The sequence below is a fragment of the Pristis pectinata genome, chromosome 12 (assembly GCF_009764475.1).
Source record: "Pristis pectinata isolate sPriPec2 chromosome 12, sPriPec2.1.pri, whole genome shotgun sequence".
NCBI classification, from domain to species: Eukaryota; Metazoa; Chordata; class Chondrichthyes; order Rhinopristiformes; family Pristidae; genus Pristis; species Pristis pectinata.
The window spans coordinates 15,000,627-15,014,939 of NC_067416.1; the positions used below are offsets into that span (position 1 = coordinate 15,000,627).

At 38.2% G+C, this 14,313-nt stretch overlaps 1 protein-coding gene across 1 annotated transcript in view; it reads right to left on the reverse strand.

Annotated features, from left to right (window-relative positions):
• The window catches only part of atrnl1b (attractin-like 1b), a 610,807-nt gene that overhangs the window by 526,679 nt on the left and 69,815 nt on the right, over positions 1-14,313 (reverse strand). Inside the window, 2 exon segments of the mRNA XM_052026988.1 lie at positions 5,806-6,011; positions 12,197-12,325. Of these exon segments, the coding sequence (XP_051882948.1) occupies positions 5,806-6,011; positions 12,197-12,325 (335 nt within the window).

Below are 14,313 nucleotides of genomic sequence, written 5' to 3' on the forward strand. Positions count from 1 at the left end.
AATGACGAGCCGTCCCTCTAGTTTGCACTTGGAATTCTCCTGGCAGTGGAGGAGGCCAAGGATTGTCATATCAGTGATAGTGTGGGAGGGGGAGTTGAAGTGACTGGCAATGGGGAGATGCAGATCGCGGTTATGGACGGAGCGCAGATGTTCTGCGAAACAGTCACCTAGTCTGTGTTTGGTCTCACCAATGTAGAGGAGGCCACACTTGGAGCACTGAATGCAGTAGATTGAGGAGGAAGTGGAGAGCAGAGTGTTCATAAGGGGTAAGGTTGGAGTAGGTGAGGGTGCAGAAAAGTCAAGACGGCTGATGTCATGTCAACAGTTGGCTATGAATAGGTCCAGAGAAGGTAACAGGCCCAGTGGGGGAGTCCAGGTGGAAGAGGAGGGCTGGAGGCAGGAGAATGGGTCATTAGGAGGGAGAGAAAAATACCAAGACATTTTCAGTACATGATCACAAGGTAATACTAGAGAAACAAAAGGACTGCAGATGCTGGAATCTAGATGTACTAGATTTATTGATTAGGAAGATAATCATTCACTAGCAACAGAAATTAAATATCAGTACAGTTAACAGAATCTGGGTGTGCAAAAGACACATTTGAACACTGAATCCTTGGTATAAAACAAATAGCTTTGAAGTGTACCCATTTCAAAACATAAGACTGAAACAAAAACACTGCACATAATCTTGCAAAGTAACAAGTATAAGTGTCAAAACAATGACTAATTATTCATGCACTTTCATTCTACTCCCCACCACCAATGATCCAAGCCAAAAGATCATGTAGTTTTCCATGTGACTCCCGAAGTGCATCATAACCTCAAGGTTAGGAAATGCCAATCAAGATCTTGCCACCACTTCTCAGGGAAAGAATGGAGGCTCAGAGCAAGTCTGTATTGTGGAATATGGTGAAAATGTGATGCTATCTAAGTGAAGTTACTCCACGTAATTACTAAGATTCCTTGATTAGTAAGAGTTTGGGTAGATACCAGTGACATGGATGCCAGTATTTTAAGTATTCACAATTACAAGATCGCACCTTTAGATAATTTCAGGATTACTCTTGGCACCATGCACTGGATAAGTCTTCCGAAAACAGGTTAGATATTTCAATGTGTGACAAATCAAACCATGAAGAGGTTTCATAATTAGAGGTTATCACAAATTCACAGGACAGAGGCATGGGATTTGCTTGAACAAAACTGATATTGCTAATAAAGCACAGCCCAGAAAGGATTTAAGCCTAAATATAAATAGGAAAAAAAAGGATATCAGATTTGTTAAGATTAATATTTGGAGGGAAATGTTAGTTCAGGCATGGGAAAAATTCCCTGCTCTTTGACTTATGTCAAGGGATTAAAATCCATCTAAGCAAGGAGACAGAAGCTTCAGTTTAACAGTAGATTATCCACAGCAGAATGTTTCAGTTTAGTTGTGTTCCAAATTCTGCAGGATATTTACAAATCAGAACGAGGAAGCCATTTGCATAAGGTAACTGATAAAGCATCAAAAACTACTACATAAATGGGCAAGAGGCTTTGGGCAGGCAAAGTTTGGAAGCAGTACAATCAAGAACACTTGTGTCTAGGTAAAGTGTATAAAAATTCTTTGTATGCTTGCAAAGAAAAAGGTCTGCACTGATTTTGTACCATATAAAGTTCCAGAAAATTATATTTATTTGATTAAAAGCAGTCTTTATAATCTTGTAAGACAATTAACAGTATGGACATTGAAGATGCAAAGTGTTGTCACAACAAAAGTCTTTTCTCAGCACATTTAAAATTGAAGTCATTAACAGCACTGCAGCACTTCTAGTACAAGATTCAGAGTGTATCTGAACAAAAAAAGCATTCCACTTCATTCAATTGGTTAAATAAAATTTATAGAAGAGTGTCTTTGAATGCAAGTGTTTATAAAATAATCCAGAGACGGCAAAGCCCTCAAGTTCTTCCATCACTCAAATTTCCACTCTATTATCTGCATTTTTGGTGGAATACTTCCCAGAGAAACATGCCTCACTCTTGAAAATTCAATCATGTTTTTCTCCCCTCTACTTCTGTGACCAAAGTTCCATTTATTATCAGAAAGAAAAACAGAAAATATTCAGATCAGATAGTTTATAGAGAGAAAACAAGCTGCTGATTTTTCAGAATCACAATCAGAACGACAAAAAAACTTGCTTTAAATTGCAGAGGAAATGAGGAATGGGAGGTGGGGGTACAGCAAAGAAAGTGTTTCTGGAAGATGGAAGACGAGTGGAAATTGGTTGAAGTAAGTGGTGGCTGTGCCAGTGGAGAACGGTAAATGCTTGATATCTCTTTATGCCTTTTTGTTGCAAGCTTCCTGGCATTCAACATCCCAAGTTTCACCATGGGGTCATCCAATCCCTCAACACCTACAACAGAACAACTCAAGAACCCTTTGTTTCTTTCATGATCAGAAGCACACAGTCCCCATCCACCTCTTGTAGGAGAATCTGGAACTAGGAGATCATCAATTTAAGATAAATAAGGTGAATTTCATGTCAGAGGGTCAAGACTTTTAGGAACACTTCCTCCAAGAGCAGTGGAAGCAGAATCTGATATTTTCAAGTCAGAAGGAGATAATTTTTTTGATAGACAAGAGATAAACAATCATTCCCCCAATCTTGCTCTTTCTTTGGATGTTCTCTCCCATTGCCTGTTGCAGGTGTTATAATAGCAAATGCCATCCACAACAAACCAAGAGACTCCTACAGCTTCTTTAATTAGACTTCCTCCCACCATGCTTCCTTTCCATATTCTCCAGTTTCCCCGCCTCTTCACAGCCATCCTGGCAACAACACTTTTGATACTTGCCCATCCCTCTAGCATGCAGAAGGAATCACTCCCTTCATGGCATCCTTGCTCAATCTTCCATCTTCACCAAAACCCTCTCCAATTTTCACAATACTTGTTCTTTTAACTCCTTCCTTCTCACTGCTGTTGAGGGACTCAACCACACTTGAAGTGAAGCATTATTATATTTGTACCTGTTCCAATTTAGTGGACTGAATTCAATGCTCATGATGTGGTCTTCTCTAAAATGGAGAAGCCAAATGAAGATTAGCTGACAGTTTTGCAGAACACCTCTGCATGAGTCACCCAGTCACCTTAATTCTCCATCCCTCCTCTATCTTTCATCTCATACACTGTAACACCGAAATTTAACACATGCTCCAGAAACAGCACATCTTCCAACCAGGAACACTGAGCCTTCCTGACTAAATTAGTCAAGTTTTAGATATTCAGTCATTCCATCCTTGTACTTCACACTTCCAACATGCAGTTTTTCCTGGGGTTATCCCATTTTATTCCTTTCTTCTTGTTACGCCTTCACCAAACAACTTCTGTTATTCACTAGTCCTTACCTTCATCTTTCTGATCACGATCACTTGTACTATTCAATCACTCCTGACTTCCACTCTACTGAAAGCCTTTACTTTCCCCTTATCTTAAGAGATGTTTTCTGACTTTTCTCAGTTCTGAAGATCTGAAATATTAACTGCCTTTTTCACTTCATAGATGCTGCCCAACCTTGAGTGCTTCCATTACTGCAATTTTTTGCTTTTGAATTGTGTTTCTCTTTTCTTAAAAGGCTCCTTTGGCCAGTCATTGCCAACGCAGCCTCAACTTCACATTCTGCCTTTATTACATTAACAAAAAGAAAATCTCTCTCAATGTCAAATACAGAACCTTCTAGTAATTGTTTTATTGAAAAATTCAATCCGAGTCCTTTGACCAAGCACACAAATATTTTCTAACAAGTGGTCTAAGTAGCAATATTAATAACATCTGCTGGAAGCTAATAGCCAGTTTATGTGCAACACATGCTGCTATAGATACCAATGACCACACGATGGTGCACCTCGCCTTTACAGTTAAAAAAAACTAAAATCCCATTACTAGAGGCTCAAACAGGAAGAGACAATGAGGGCAATTACTCCCCACTCCCATGGTAAAGAGAAAATACAACTGAGAAAATTACAATTAATCAACATACTTCCAACTTTCCTGGCATGAAAGGTTAAACAATTGAGTCAGAAGGGGGTGAAAAAGAACCAGTTTCTGAGACAGATGTACTGGAATTTACAGGAACGGGGCAGTTTGTGGTATATTTGGGACCTTGTCAATCAATGGGACAAGCTGACCATCTCTAAGGACTGAAACAGAGAAAAAAATTAGAAGAATTGAAGAATGACTTGATAATCAAATCAGGTTAAAGAATTAGAATGAAAAAAAAACAGGAGAAAGAGGAAAACAAGAGAGAAAAAAAAGAGGAAAAAAGTTGCAGCTGAGAAGTCTCAGATTTTTTTTAAGGAGATCTGAAAGGCAGCCATCTGGCCAACTGTTCCACAACAGGTTATGCAGCCGAGTGCTATTATGTGATCTTGGTCTAGAGCTTTGTAGGCTACAGCACTGCAAAGGCATTTTCTAGTACTTTTTAAAATTGCAGTTAGACTTTCTGTCACTGTAACAATTCAGGCAGAGAGTTTCAGACTCTTTGCCCCAGCTGCTTCTCCTCAGCACATCTCTAATCCTCAAGAATTTGAGGATTAGACTACACTGGGATGTCATTATGTTCTGGATTACACCATTCAAAATAGCTTTTAGGTGCTAGATTACAGCAGGCAAATCCACACCACCTACAGGCAACCATGTCATGATCTGTTCATCTGGGTGCACTAAATTGGTCACATCTGTTTCATGATGGTCATTAATAATAAAGTGATCTGCATCTTGTATAGTATTTTAATTTAGAAATAAAAATGCATTTGCAAGTTTTTAGCAGACACTTAGAATTAGTAATGAAAGGCTTATGTGACAAACCTCACCATGTGAAGTGCATGCCTTTTAATGAAATATATTTTCTAATGTAGGCTCCAAAATTGGATAATCAGGGTGGTTAGAAGCCAAAGGCCTACTCAAAACCCAAATATTTTGCGTGCTGATTTACTGAAAATACGAGTGAGAACATTACTGCAATGGAAACTGGGCATCTGGGACCAAAGTGAACAGAGAAAGCCACAATGCATCTCCTATGGCTAAGAAACACACCAGCACTTCTACTTCCTCAGAAGGCTAAGGAAATTCAGCATGTCCCCATTGACCCTCACTAATTTTAATAGATGCAATATAGAAACCATTCTATTAGTTTGGTATGGCTACTGCTCTGCCCATGAACGCAAGAAACTGCAGAGAGTTGTGAACACAGCTCAGTCCATCATGAAAACCAGCCTCCCCTCCATTAACTCTGTCTACACTTCTCGCTGCCTCAGGGAAAGCAGCCAACATAATCAAAGACCCCTCCCACCATGGTCATTCTCTCCTCCCCCCTCCCATCAGGCAGAAGGTACACAAGTTAAATAGCACACACCACCAGGCTCAAGGACAGCTTCTATACCACTGTTATAATACCCCAGAGCTCTTGTATGATAAAGATGAACTCTTGATCTGTCAATTTACCTCGCCGTGGCCCTTGCTCCTCATTTGTTTACCGGCACCGCAATTTCTCTGACTGTAGCACTATATTCTGTATTCTGTTATTGCTTTTCCCTTTGTACTGCTTTGATGCGTTTATGTTTTGATATGACCTGTATGGATGGCATGCAAGCTTTTCACTGCATCTTAGTATATGTGACAATGATAAACCAATTACCAATAAAGCAATTGGAAGGGTTGAAATAAACATTGAAAAGACTAAAGGCGCTAGGATTTAGAATAATTCGGTCACTGTTCCCGTGACCACATATTTTATACTGATACTGCTGTAAAATAACTCACCTTGCCAGCTGTCATTGCAAACACAGAGCTTTTCTCCAGTTAAATCACAGTATCCATGATCTGGGCTCCCACAGTTGTCCTTGCAATACGGAATATCACAGGCTTCCCCCTTCCAATATTTATCACAGTCACAGAACACCCTACCAATAGTACTTCCAGTAACACATTTTCCATGGCCTGAGCAATTGTTTGGGCAGGAATTAATCCTTTTTCAGAAGAAAAAAAGAGAATAAAAGATTAAAAACATCTAGAAATAATACAACAGCATAACAAAATACACACCACTATAATTAATCATAACATTATGGCACTTACGAGAAGCACTACAAAGATCTTTTGGATCAGATTGCACTCGATTCAGTCCACTGCCTGACCTTGCTTCCCAACTGATCCGGTTTGGAAATAGAGGGCCAACTATGCTGGCTCTCAGCTTTCAAGAGTCCTCCCACAATAGAGTGCAGAACACAAGGGGCCATTGACCTCAGAGGATTCATCCCAAAACCCTGCAGTTGGTATGCCCTGGACAACTCACAATTTTTAAATGCCTCCGATAAAGCTTCAAGATAGCTTTCATCTGCAGGGCAAATGCAACCCAACTCAGCCTACTTGCTCATCTTCATGAATTTACCAGGACCTTTTTCCCCAATTCTGAAGAAGTCTACTCAAGCATAGATGTCACTTTCACAGCTGGAGTTAAATCCCAGCAGTGTGACAACAAATAATCACAAATTTGTATTTTCTGCAAGACGGCATTTCAAAAGAGATATAGAGGAAATTTGGGTCCAAGTGCCCACTGCAACATCATCCTAGGTTTTCATGTATCCAAAGAGAAAGCTGGCTCAAAAGAAAAAAAACCTGTGCAATTTCATTTATAGAAAATCTAATTACTCCTCATGCCAATCAACTTAAAATTCTGATTTCTTACAAGGGAAGATGATTATCAGTGTTCTACCATAAACACTTCAATAATCCACAAATGAGTTTAAATATCTCCAATCTAAAGTGCAGGATTTCATACAGAATTGGGGGTGGGTAACATAGGAAAAAAATAGAATATCTATCAACCTCATTCTTTACATTAAATATTTCTCATCATGTTACAGCAATAAGAATCTGCCACTAGCAGATGACCTGCAGGGAAAATCCTTTGAGAGCTGAAGGAGGTAAAGAAAAAGCTTTGGAGTCAAAGTGGATTGGTATTAAACTGGATTTGGGAAATAGGTCAAGGATGTTATAAACAAATTAGGACCCATCAAGGAGATTGAAATACAGAGTAAGTTGGAACACAGTGAGCAAAACCTAGCTTGGAATTTGCCAAGTGGGCTTGTCACTGAGATAAGTGTATAGCACTTATGCAAATAATGGATGAAAGCATCCAGCACCCTAATGTGCCATCAGAGCCTCACTCTACCTAATTGGTTCATGTAATCAAGCCAGAACAAGCCCACTCATGAATCTATCGAGAAGCCCATGACAGCTGGCAAAGCCACCCCCTCAGAACCTATCACAACTGTCAAGCTTTCTCCAGGTTTCTTAATGTTCTTGATATCCAGATACATTCAAAGAACACAAAATTAAAAACCATTTAAAAATTAAGATTACTCAAAACCCTTGAAGGTCTAGAAATACAGAGCAAGAGTAATCCATTCAATCCTTCAAACCTGCTCTACCATTCAATTTGAAAATGGCTGATCATCCAAATTCAGTATCCTGTTCCAGTTTTCTCCCCAGATCCCTTGATTCTTCTAGCACCACAAACAACATCTAACTCCTCCTTGAACGTATTTAATGAATTGACATTCCTACAAACACAAATTGAAAGTAAATCAAGATCTTATTCTAATCTTTCTGCCTTGGAACTATAAAGTCTCCATTCAAACAAATGGGCTCACACACCCCTCGCTAGGTTTAACCTAGTGCAGGACCTTGAGCAGATTCCTAGTTGAAATGTTGGTAATTTCAGCAAGTGTACTCTCCAGCACTCGACAGATGACTTGCCAATCAGTTCAGCACTTCCACAATCGTGTGACAAAGTCCCAGATTACTGGTTTTATATGGAAACATTTACAAGAATATTGAGCCATAGCATGTTATGGCCTAGGTTACTATTGGTGAATGTCCCTTTAAGATAGAGAATAGTGGAGTGTGTGTGGCGTGCTTACGTCAACAGAAGATAAAGGACGTAATGACGTTTTTGAAGCAGTCAGTCAGAGGGGGAGGGGGAGGGGGAGGGGGAGGGGGGAGGGGGAGGGGGAGGGGGAGGGGGGAGGGGGAGGGGGAGGGGGAGGGGGAGGGGGGAGGGGGAGGGGGAGGGGGAGAGAGAAGCCTGCTCGTCTCTATCGATGGATGAAAAGCAATTGGTGAATGACTGTGCCTGTTACTACAATCCATGTATGGATTTTTGGAGTAATCCGGTGGAGTCCCCTTTGTCATTAACCTGTAGAGGGAAACAGGTATTTGCGTGGACGGCAACGTCTCGGATGCCTTTCAGGGTGGCAGATGCTTCAGAACAAAGCAGTGGAGTTCACTTTGTTGTTGACCTGTAGAAGGAAACAGGTATTTGTGTGGATGGCCACGATTTGAGTAGACACTGAGGTGTCGTTTGGGTTCCAAAGTGGAATTTTTGGATTTCATAATTACTCTTTATTTTCTCTCTATGTCCACATTTTGTCTTCAGTCAACGGTGGTTGTTGAAGAAGCCTTTGATCACGTTTCATCTTATGACTTGCTGAACTGAACTTTAAGAACCATTCCTGGACTTGGAGTTTGGGAGTTTGCCACACACACACTACGAGTTTTGTTTTTGGGGTTAATGTTTAAGATTTAACATTTTTACTTGCAACATTCTAACATTTTTACTTTTATTTTTCTTATTATCATAAGTAGTTATTAATAAAGTAGTTTTAAACACTGAATCATGACTCGGAGTGTTTCTTTTGTTGCTGGTTCATAACAAGCAAAAGGTGGCTTAGATGAACGTAAGATTCATGCAACTGAAAGTGATTAGGATCCACAACAAAAAAAAACATGGATAATATTGTGTCATTGCAGGAACTATTTTTAAGACAATTAGCCCCTTTCAATAGACAAGACATTAAATTTAATTATACCAAGAAACAAAACGAAAAAGCACTGCACATGAGAAACCAAGATCATAAACAGCCTATTCTGAGCTTCTCAAATTACAAGATACTTGAGAAAAAACAGATTTGTATTCATGGATGCCAACAATGAAACAATTCCAACTTCTCAGAATTTCTGAGTTTCACAGCCCTGGCATCAGCTGTTACAGGAACCATTCACGTTTTTTGTCAATGTTTCAATCCAAAATAGACTGAGGAGGTTGCAACAAAAAGAAAGAACTTCAAACTGTTGTTGAGTGCATGGCCGGTTTAAGACAATACTACGCCCAAGCTATTCTACTCTCCAAAGACTATTGCGTGCAACTAACAAAAGCAAAATTTCATTAGGAATGATATCAAATTCTATGATAAAGTTCATTTTCGGGACAAGACAATATTTTTTGCTTTCACTAACCCCTGGAATTTTTCTTCATTACATTTTATTAAAAATAAATATTGTGGATTCTCAGTGAAACTATCTGAGATTCTATAATTCATCACAGAAGCAATTTGAGCAATAGCAATATTGCAATTTCAGAGCTAAAGTTGTTTAAAATGCCAGATGGTATTGTTATCCCATGTGCAATAAATTGTGTGGTTTGTGGGAATGGTGATCTGTTAATGGTCAAACACCAAACCCAGCTGGATGCACTCTGACCCAAGTTATAAGGCTGTGGGTTGAAGTTCTAACCCAATGGTTTCAGTAAAAAAAAAAGTCCAGCCTAACACTTCAAAAGCAGTACTGAATGTATTTTTTCTATTAAAGATGCCATTTTTCAGATGAGACCTTAAAATTAGATCCACTAAGGCTGGCTTTTGAACAAAATAAAAATGGTATTGTACCAATCTCAGGAGAAGCAGTTTAATCCCTGGCATCCTAGCCAACAATTACCACCAAAGTGATCATGGCATTTTCGGGAGCTTTAACTGTACTTCAGAAATACCTCACCTGATAGTGAAACAATGTACTAATGACAAGACAATCTGCAATTATCATTGCCTCACTACTGCACTGAAGTGAAAAGGTAGATTTTGTGGTGACTTCTGGAATGGGATCAAGTCCATGACATTCTGAACACACCTCATTTCTGATTATTGTCGTCAAACTTTTAAAACTGATTAAGTATCACCCAATGTTCAATCTGTCCAAAAGGTGAAACAAGCTTAATAACGAGACCTTATCTCCGTGTGTATTATAGTTATGGGTCTTACTGCCCAGCTGATGAGCACTGGGAATTAACTCCCATTATTGGCATGGAAGACCAATGACCTCAAGAGAATTTCTCATGCAGATGCACATTCTAATTTAAGATATTTTGAAAACAGCAGATCTCAATATTTCAATCCACATTTGAACAGTCCCTTAATTGAATTAAACAAGTGCACCTTATATATTTGCCCACAACCTGAACTGTGTAAAACTAGATATTTTGCTTTAAAGTTGACTTTGCATTAAATTTCTCCATAATTATGCATGTCATAGATGTTATTTATCAAGAAATGTGATTTGCACTTAAGTACTGCTTGTTTTTTTTAAAGAAAACAGCATTTACTTTTGCTGATGTTCAACATGCACATTAAGTACCTTATGAAAGTGCTCTCATTTGACTCCTAGTAGTTCCCTTTCCGTATAACCATTTTCTCAATAGCCTCGAATTCAAAACATCAGGATGTTTGAAAATAATACCATCATTTATCTTTGGCTATACTTTGTAATGTTAGGTTTTTTTTTAAAAATGAGCATTGGGTTAAAACTTTAACATTTCATTGGTGGAAATGACAGCCAGTATGCACACTGTCACTGACAGTGATGAAACTCATATCAATGTAATCTACAATATGTGAGATTTTAACTTAAATGTCTGAGAATTTTAATATTTAAGTGTCCAGCATCACCCTGAATTATACAAAATTCAGCCCCATTGAAGGTCACAGCCTCCCAGCCAACTACACTGGATGTTCCATAGTATTCACCTACATGATTCAAATAAATTCAATTTAGAATTTCAACTGTGATTTACACTTCATGCACCAATGCACATTTGACATATCCCCAGTCAAATTCTTCTCTGGTAATTGGCTGTGATGGAATAAGAAGTGATACCAATAACATTTTTTTTTAAATCTTCAGAGAATGCCTCCAGAGAGCCAAGAAAAATTTATTGAACTTCAGAACAAAAAAAGCTTCCATTTACAAATTGCATGTTTATTACTGTCCAATGACTTGTTTCCATCTAAATCATTGGAGGTGGATGAATATATACTTTGCTAGCCTCAACATTATTTTAAATCAGCACTATTGGGTCATTACACAGTGAAAGACAGGGCCCTCGGGAGTTTGTAGAACAGAGACACCTTGGGATACAAATCCATTGTTCCCTGAAGGTGGCAAAGCCATTAGACAGTGAAGGTGGTGCATGGCACACTTGCCTTCGTCAGTCAGGGCACCGAAGGGCTTATTTCTCTAATGTATGACTACGATCATCACACACAAAAGCTCCCAATTGTATGGTTTCTCCCCCACCCCACATTAACTGCAACTGCTCTCCAAACTCATAGTTAGTAAGCTACACGGAACCCTGAGTTCAAGCTGAGCAGGTGAAAGACTATGTAAACACAGATCTTTCTTTCCATGAGATTATCTTATTCAAATAAAGTTCCATGTCTTTTCTTTTAACTATTACTTCTCTTAAAGATGCACACTCATGAACTTTGCAAAATTTGGTCTCCCATTGATGTGCGTGCTCTGTAAATATATTTTGTTCAACATCAGAAAGTGCTCCAAGGCATATCAAAGTAATGTTGAATAACATTTTGCATTGAATCTCAAGTATTGGGGTAAAAGATGTATGTTTTAATGAGTATCTTAAAAAGGAGAAAAGTACTAAAGGTTAAAAGGTTCAAGGAGGAAATTCCAGAACTTGGTCTTGGCAAAGTGAAGCAATGCATTTTGTATGTTCACATGTATTAATCAACATGAATTAACATTTAAAGTATTTTCCCTAACCATCAAACTACTTTTAATGATTTAAATCTACACATCAGCAACAAGGAACACCATCCCAGACATATTTCAGTTCCAATATGGTGATTTCAGTTACATGTATTAATTCCCACTGTTCCACGAACAGGATAATGTTCAGTGTTACAACTAAAACCAATACTGGATTGACATTTACTCAATCTGAAGACAGAAAATATGAAAACAAAAGTATCCTATGTTTTCACTATCTGCTCACATATAAAAGCTGAACATTAGTTGTACTTACGAATAAAAAATATTGAATCCAGTTAAATTATAAGCAGCATCACTAAAAAAGTGCAGTAATGCATAGCCTGATGTGGTAACTACTTCAGGTACGGTCTCATTTCCACGCAGCTCTGGAACTATTAGGCCACTGTGAAAAGCGTGAACACAACAATATCAGCATGAGATAAAAGCACTTTAATACATTTATTAATCAGAAAACACACATTTCAGCATTATAAGGCTTGATGCTAGAACATTACTTTTGCCTGAGATTAGTGCCAATATGTGGAAAAGTAATTCAGATTATTTCAATTATTAATTCAGTAATTCAAACAATTCATGAAACACTGACAGGAAGGTAGAAATTAAGATGCATAAAAGCCATCCAGATAAGTACATAGAGAGGCTTAGAATGCAAAGGGCCAAACATGGGCAGATGGGACGAGCTCACTGGGCAACACAGTTGGCATGGACCATTGGGCCAAAGGGCCTGTTTTCATTCTGTATGATGAGGACATACACAGGTCCTCCACCAATCATCTAGTCATATCCTCTGCCCTTTCAACACATGCCCATGTTCTATTTATTAACTCTAATTACAAAATCTTGGGTACAAAGTAGGGAAGCCTGTAAAAGGAAAAATCCCACAAATGAACCATAAACTCATGACAGCCACAATACAAATTGTTTCTAACCTTGCTTGGAGACTGTATTAATCAGAACAATACAAGTATACTGACAAGAAATAATGCTGCCCATTTTAGATGTGCTAAAATTAGCAACAAATACTTGCCAAAATTTTCTTTAGAACTAATTCCCTACACAGCCTCCTGACAACAAACTTCAGCAGAGCATCAGAAGCCAAATTAATACAAAATCCTGAACTGCGATCTTCCTTTAATATTAAATTGATCATGTTCGAGGACCAGATGGAAACTGAACAGCTACCTAAACCACATGGCACCAAATACCACTTTTATAAATAGTGCATATTTTCATTAATCTTGCAACACAAGATTTCAACCCTACAGGCCTCAAACACTTCTTTGAAAGAGCTATTCACTGTTCTATCACAACCTTGTAAATTATTCCATTTTAAATACATCTCCTATTCCCTCTTGCACGCTAAAATTAAATCAGTTTCCACTACCCTTTCTTGTGCATTCATGACAACAATATGCTGCATTAAAAAATTCTCATCTCCCCTCTTTGTAACTTAAATTTAACCCGGCCTGGTTATCGACCCCCTTGTCCATGGAAACACATTCAACACACACTTACTGTCAAAGCCTTTACAACTGACAAATATTAGTCTTCTCCCAGCTAAGTATTTTCACCATTGATTACGTTAATATCATGACAAAGAACAACAGTATTCTCACTGTTTCTCAAGCGTTCATCCATTGAATTGATGTTTCCCTTACCTCATTTCACATTTAGTTCAAAGTGAAAGTAAACTGCATCTAATTTTCAGCATGACTGCAACAAATACCACCATCTCTTAACTCATATAAATGTCTCAAAATAGAAAAGGCCGCCCAACTTCATTAGATAAAGCATCTTCCCTGTCACCTAGTCAAACTGTTGAATTCCATTTATTGACAAATGTTGTACATGTCTACCAGTACAAAAGCTCCCTCAGCAAAAATCACAGTGCCACATACCACATCTTTCATAAACAAAAGCTGGTAAAGATAGGATTTTGGCAGAGCAGTGTAAATTCAACATCAGCATGAACACAGCTAGCATATAATCTTGAAAAGAAATTAGATTCAGCACAAAAAAATGTAAAATATAAACTTCTGATCAAAATAAAATAATAAAGTACTTCACATTAGGGAGAAACAAGTAATGCAAAAGTTGAATGAAAGTAAACAAACTAAACTCAAAAAGACAAAGTAACAAAAAAGTAATCCCGCAGTTATCTTGCTTTGATTCAACATGCATCATCATTCCTCGCCCAACGCAAGGTGACACCGCTCTCAATACTTTGAACTTCAATTGCTGTCACCTTCAGCTGAGTCTATTTAATCCTACTAATTAGCATCCACAAATCAAACATATAATGCAAAGTTTTATGCGAACAAAAATGATAAATCAAGGAATAAGAGCTCATTTTAAAAATAAGCAGCTCCT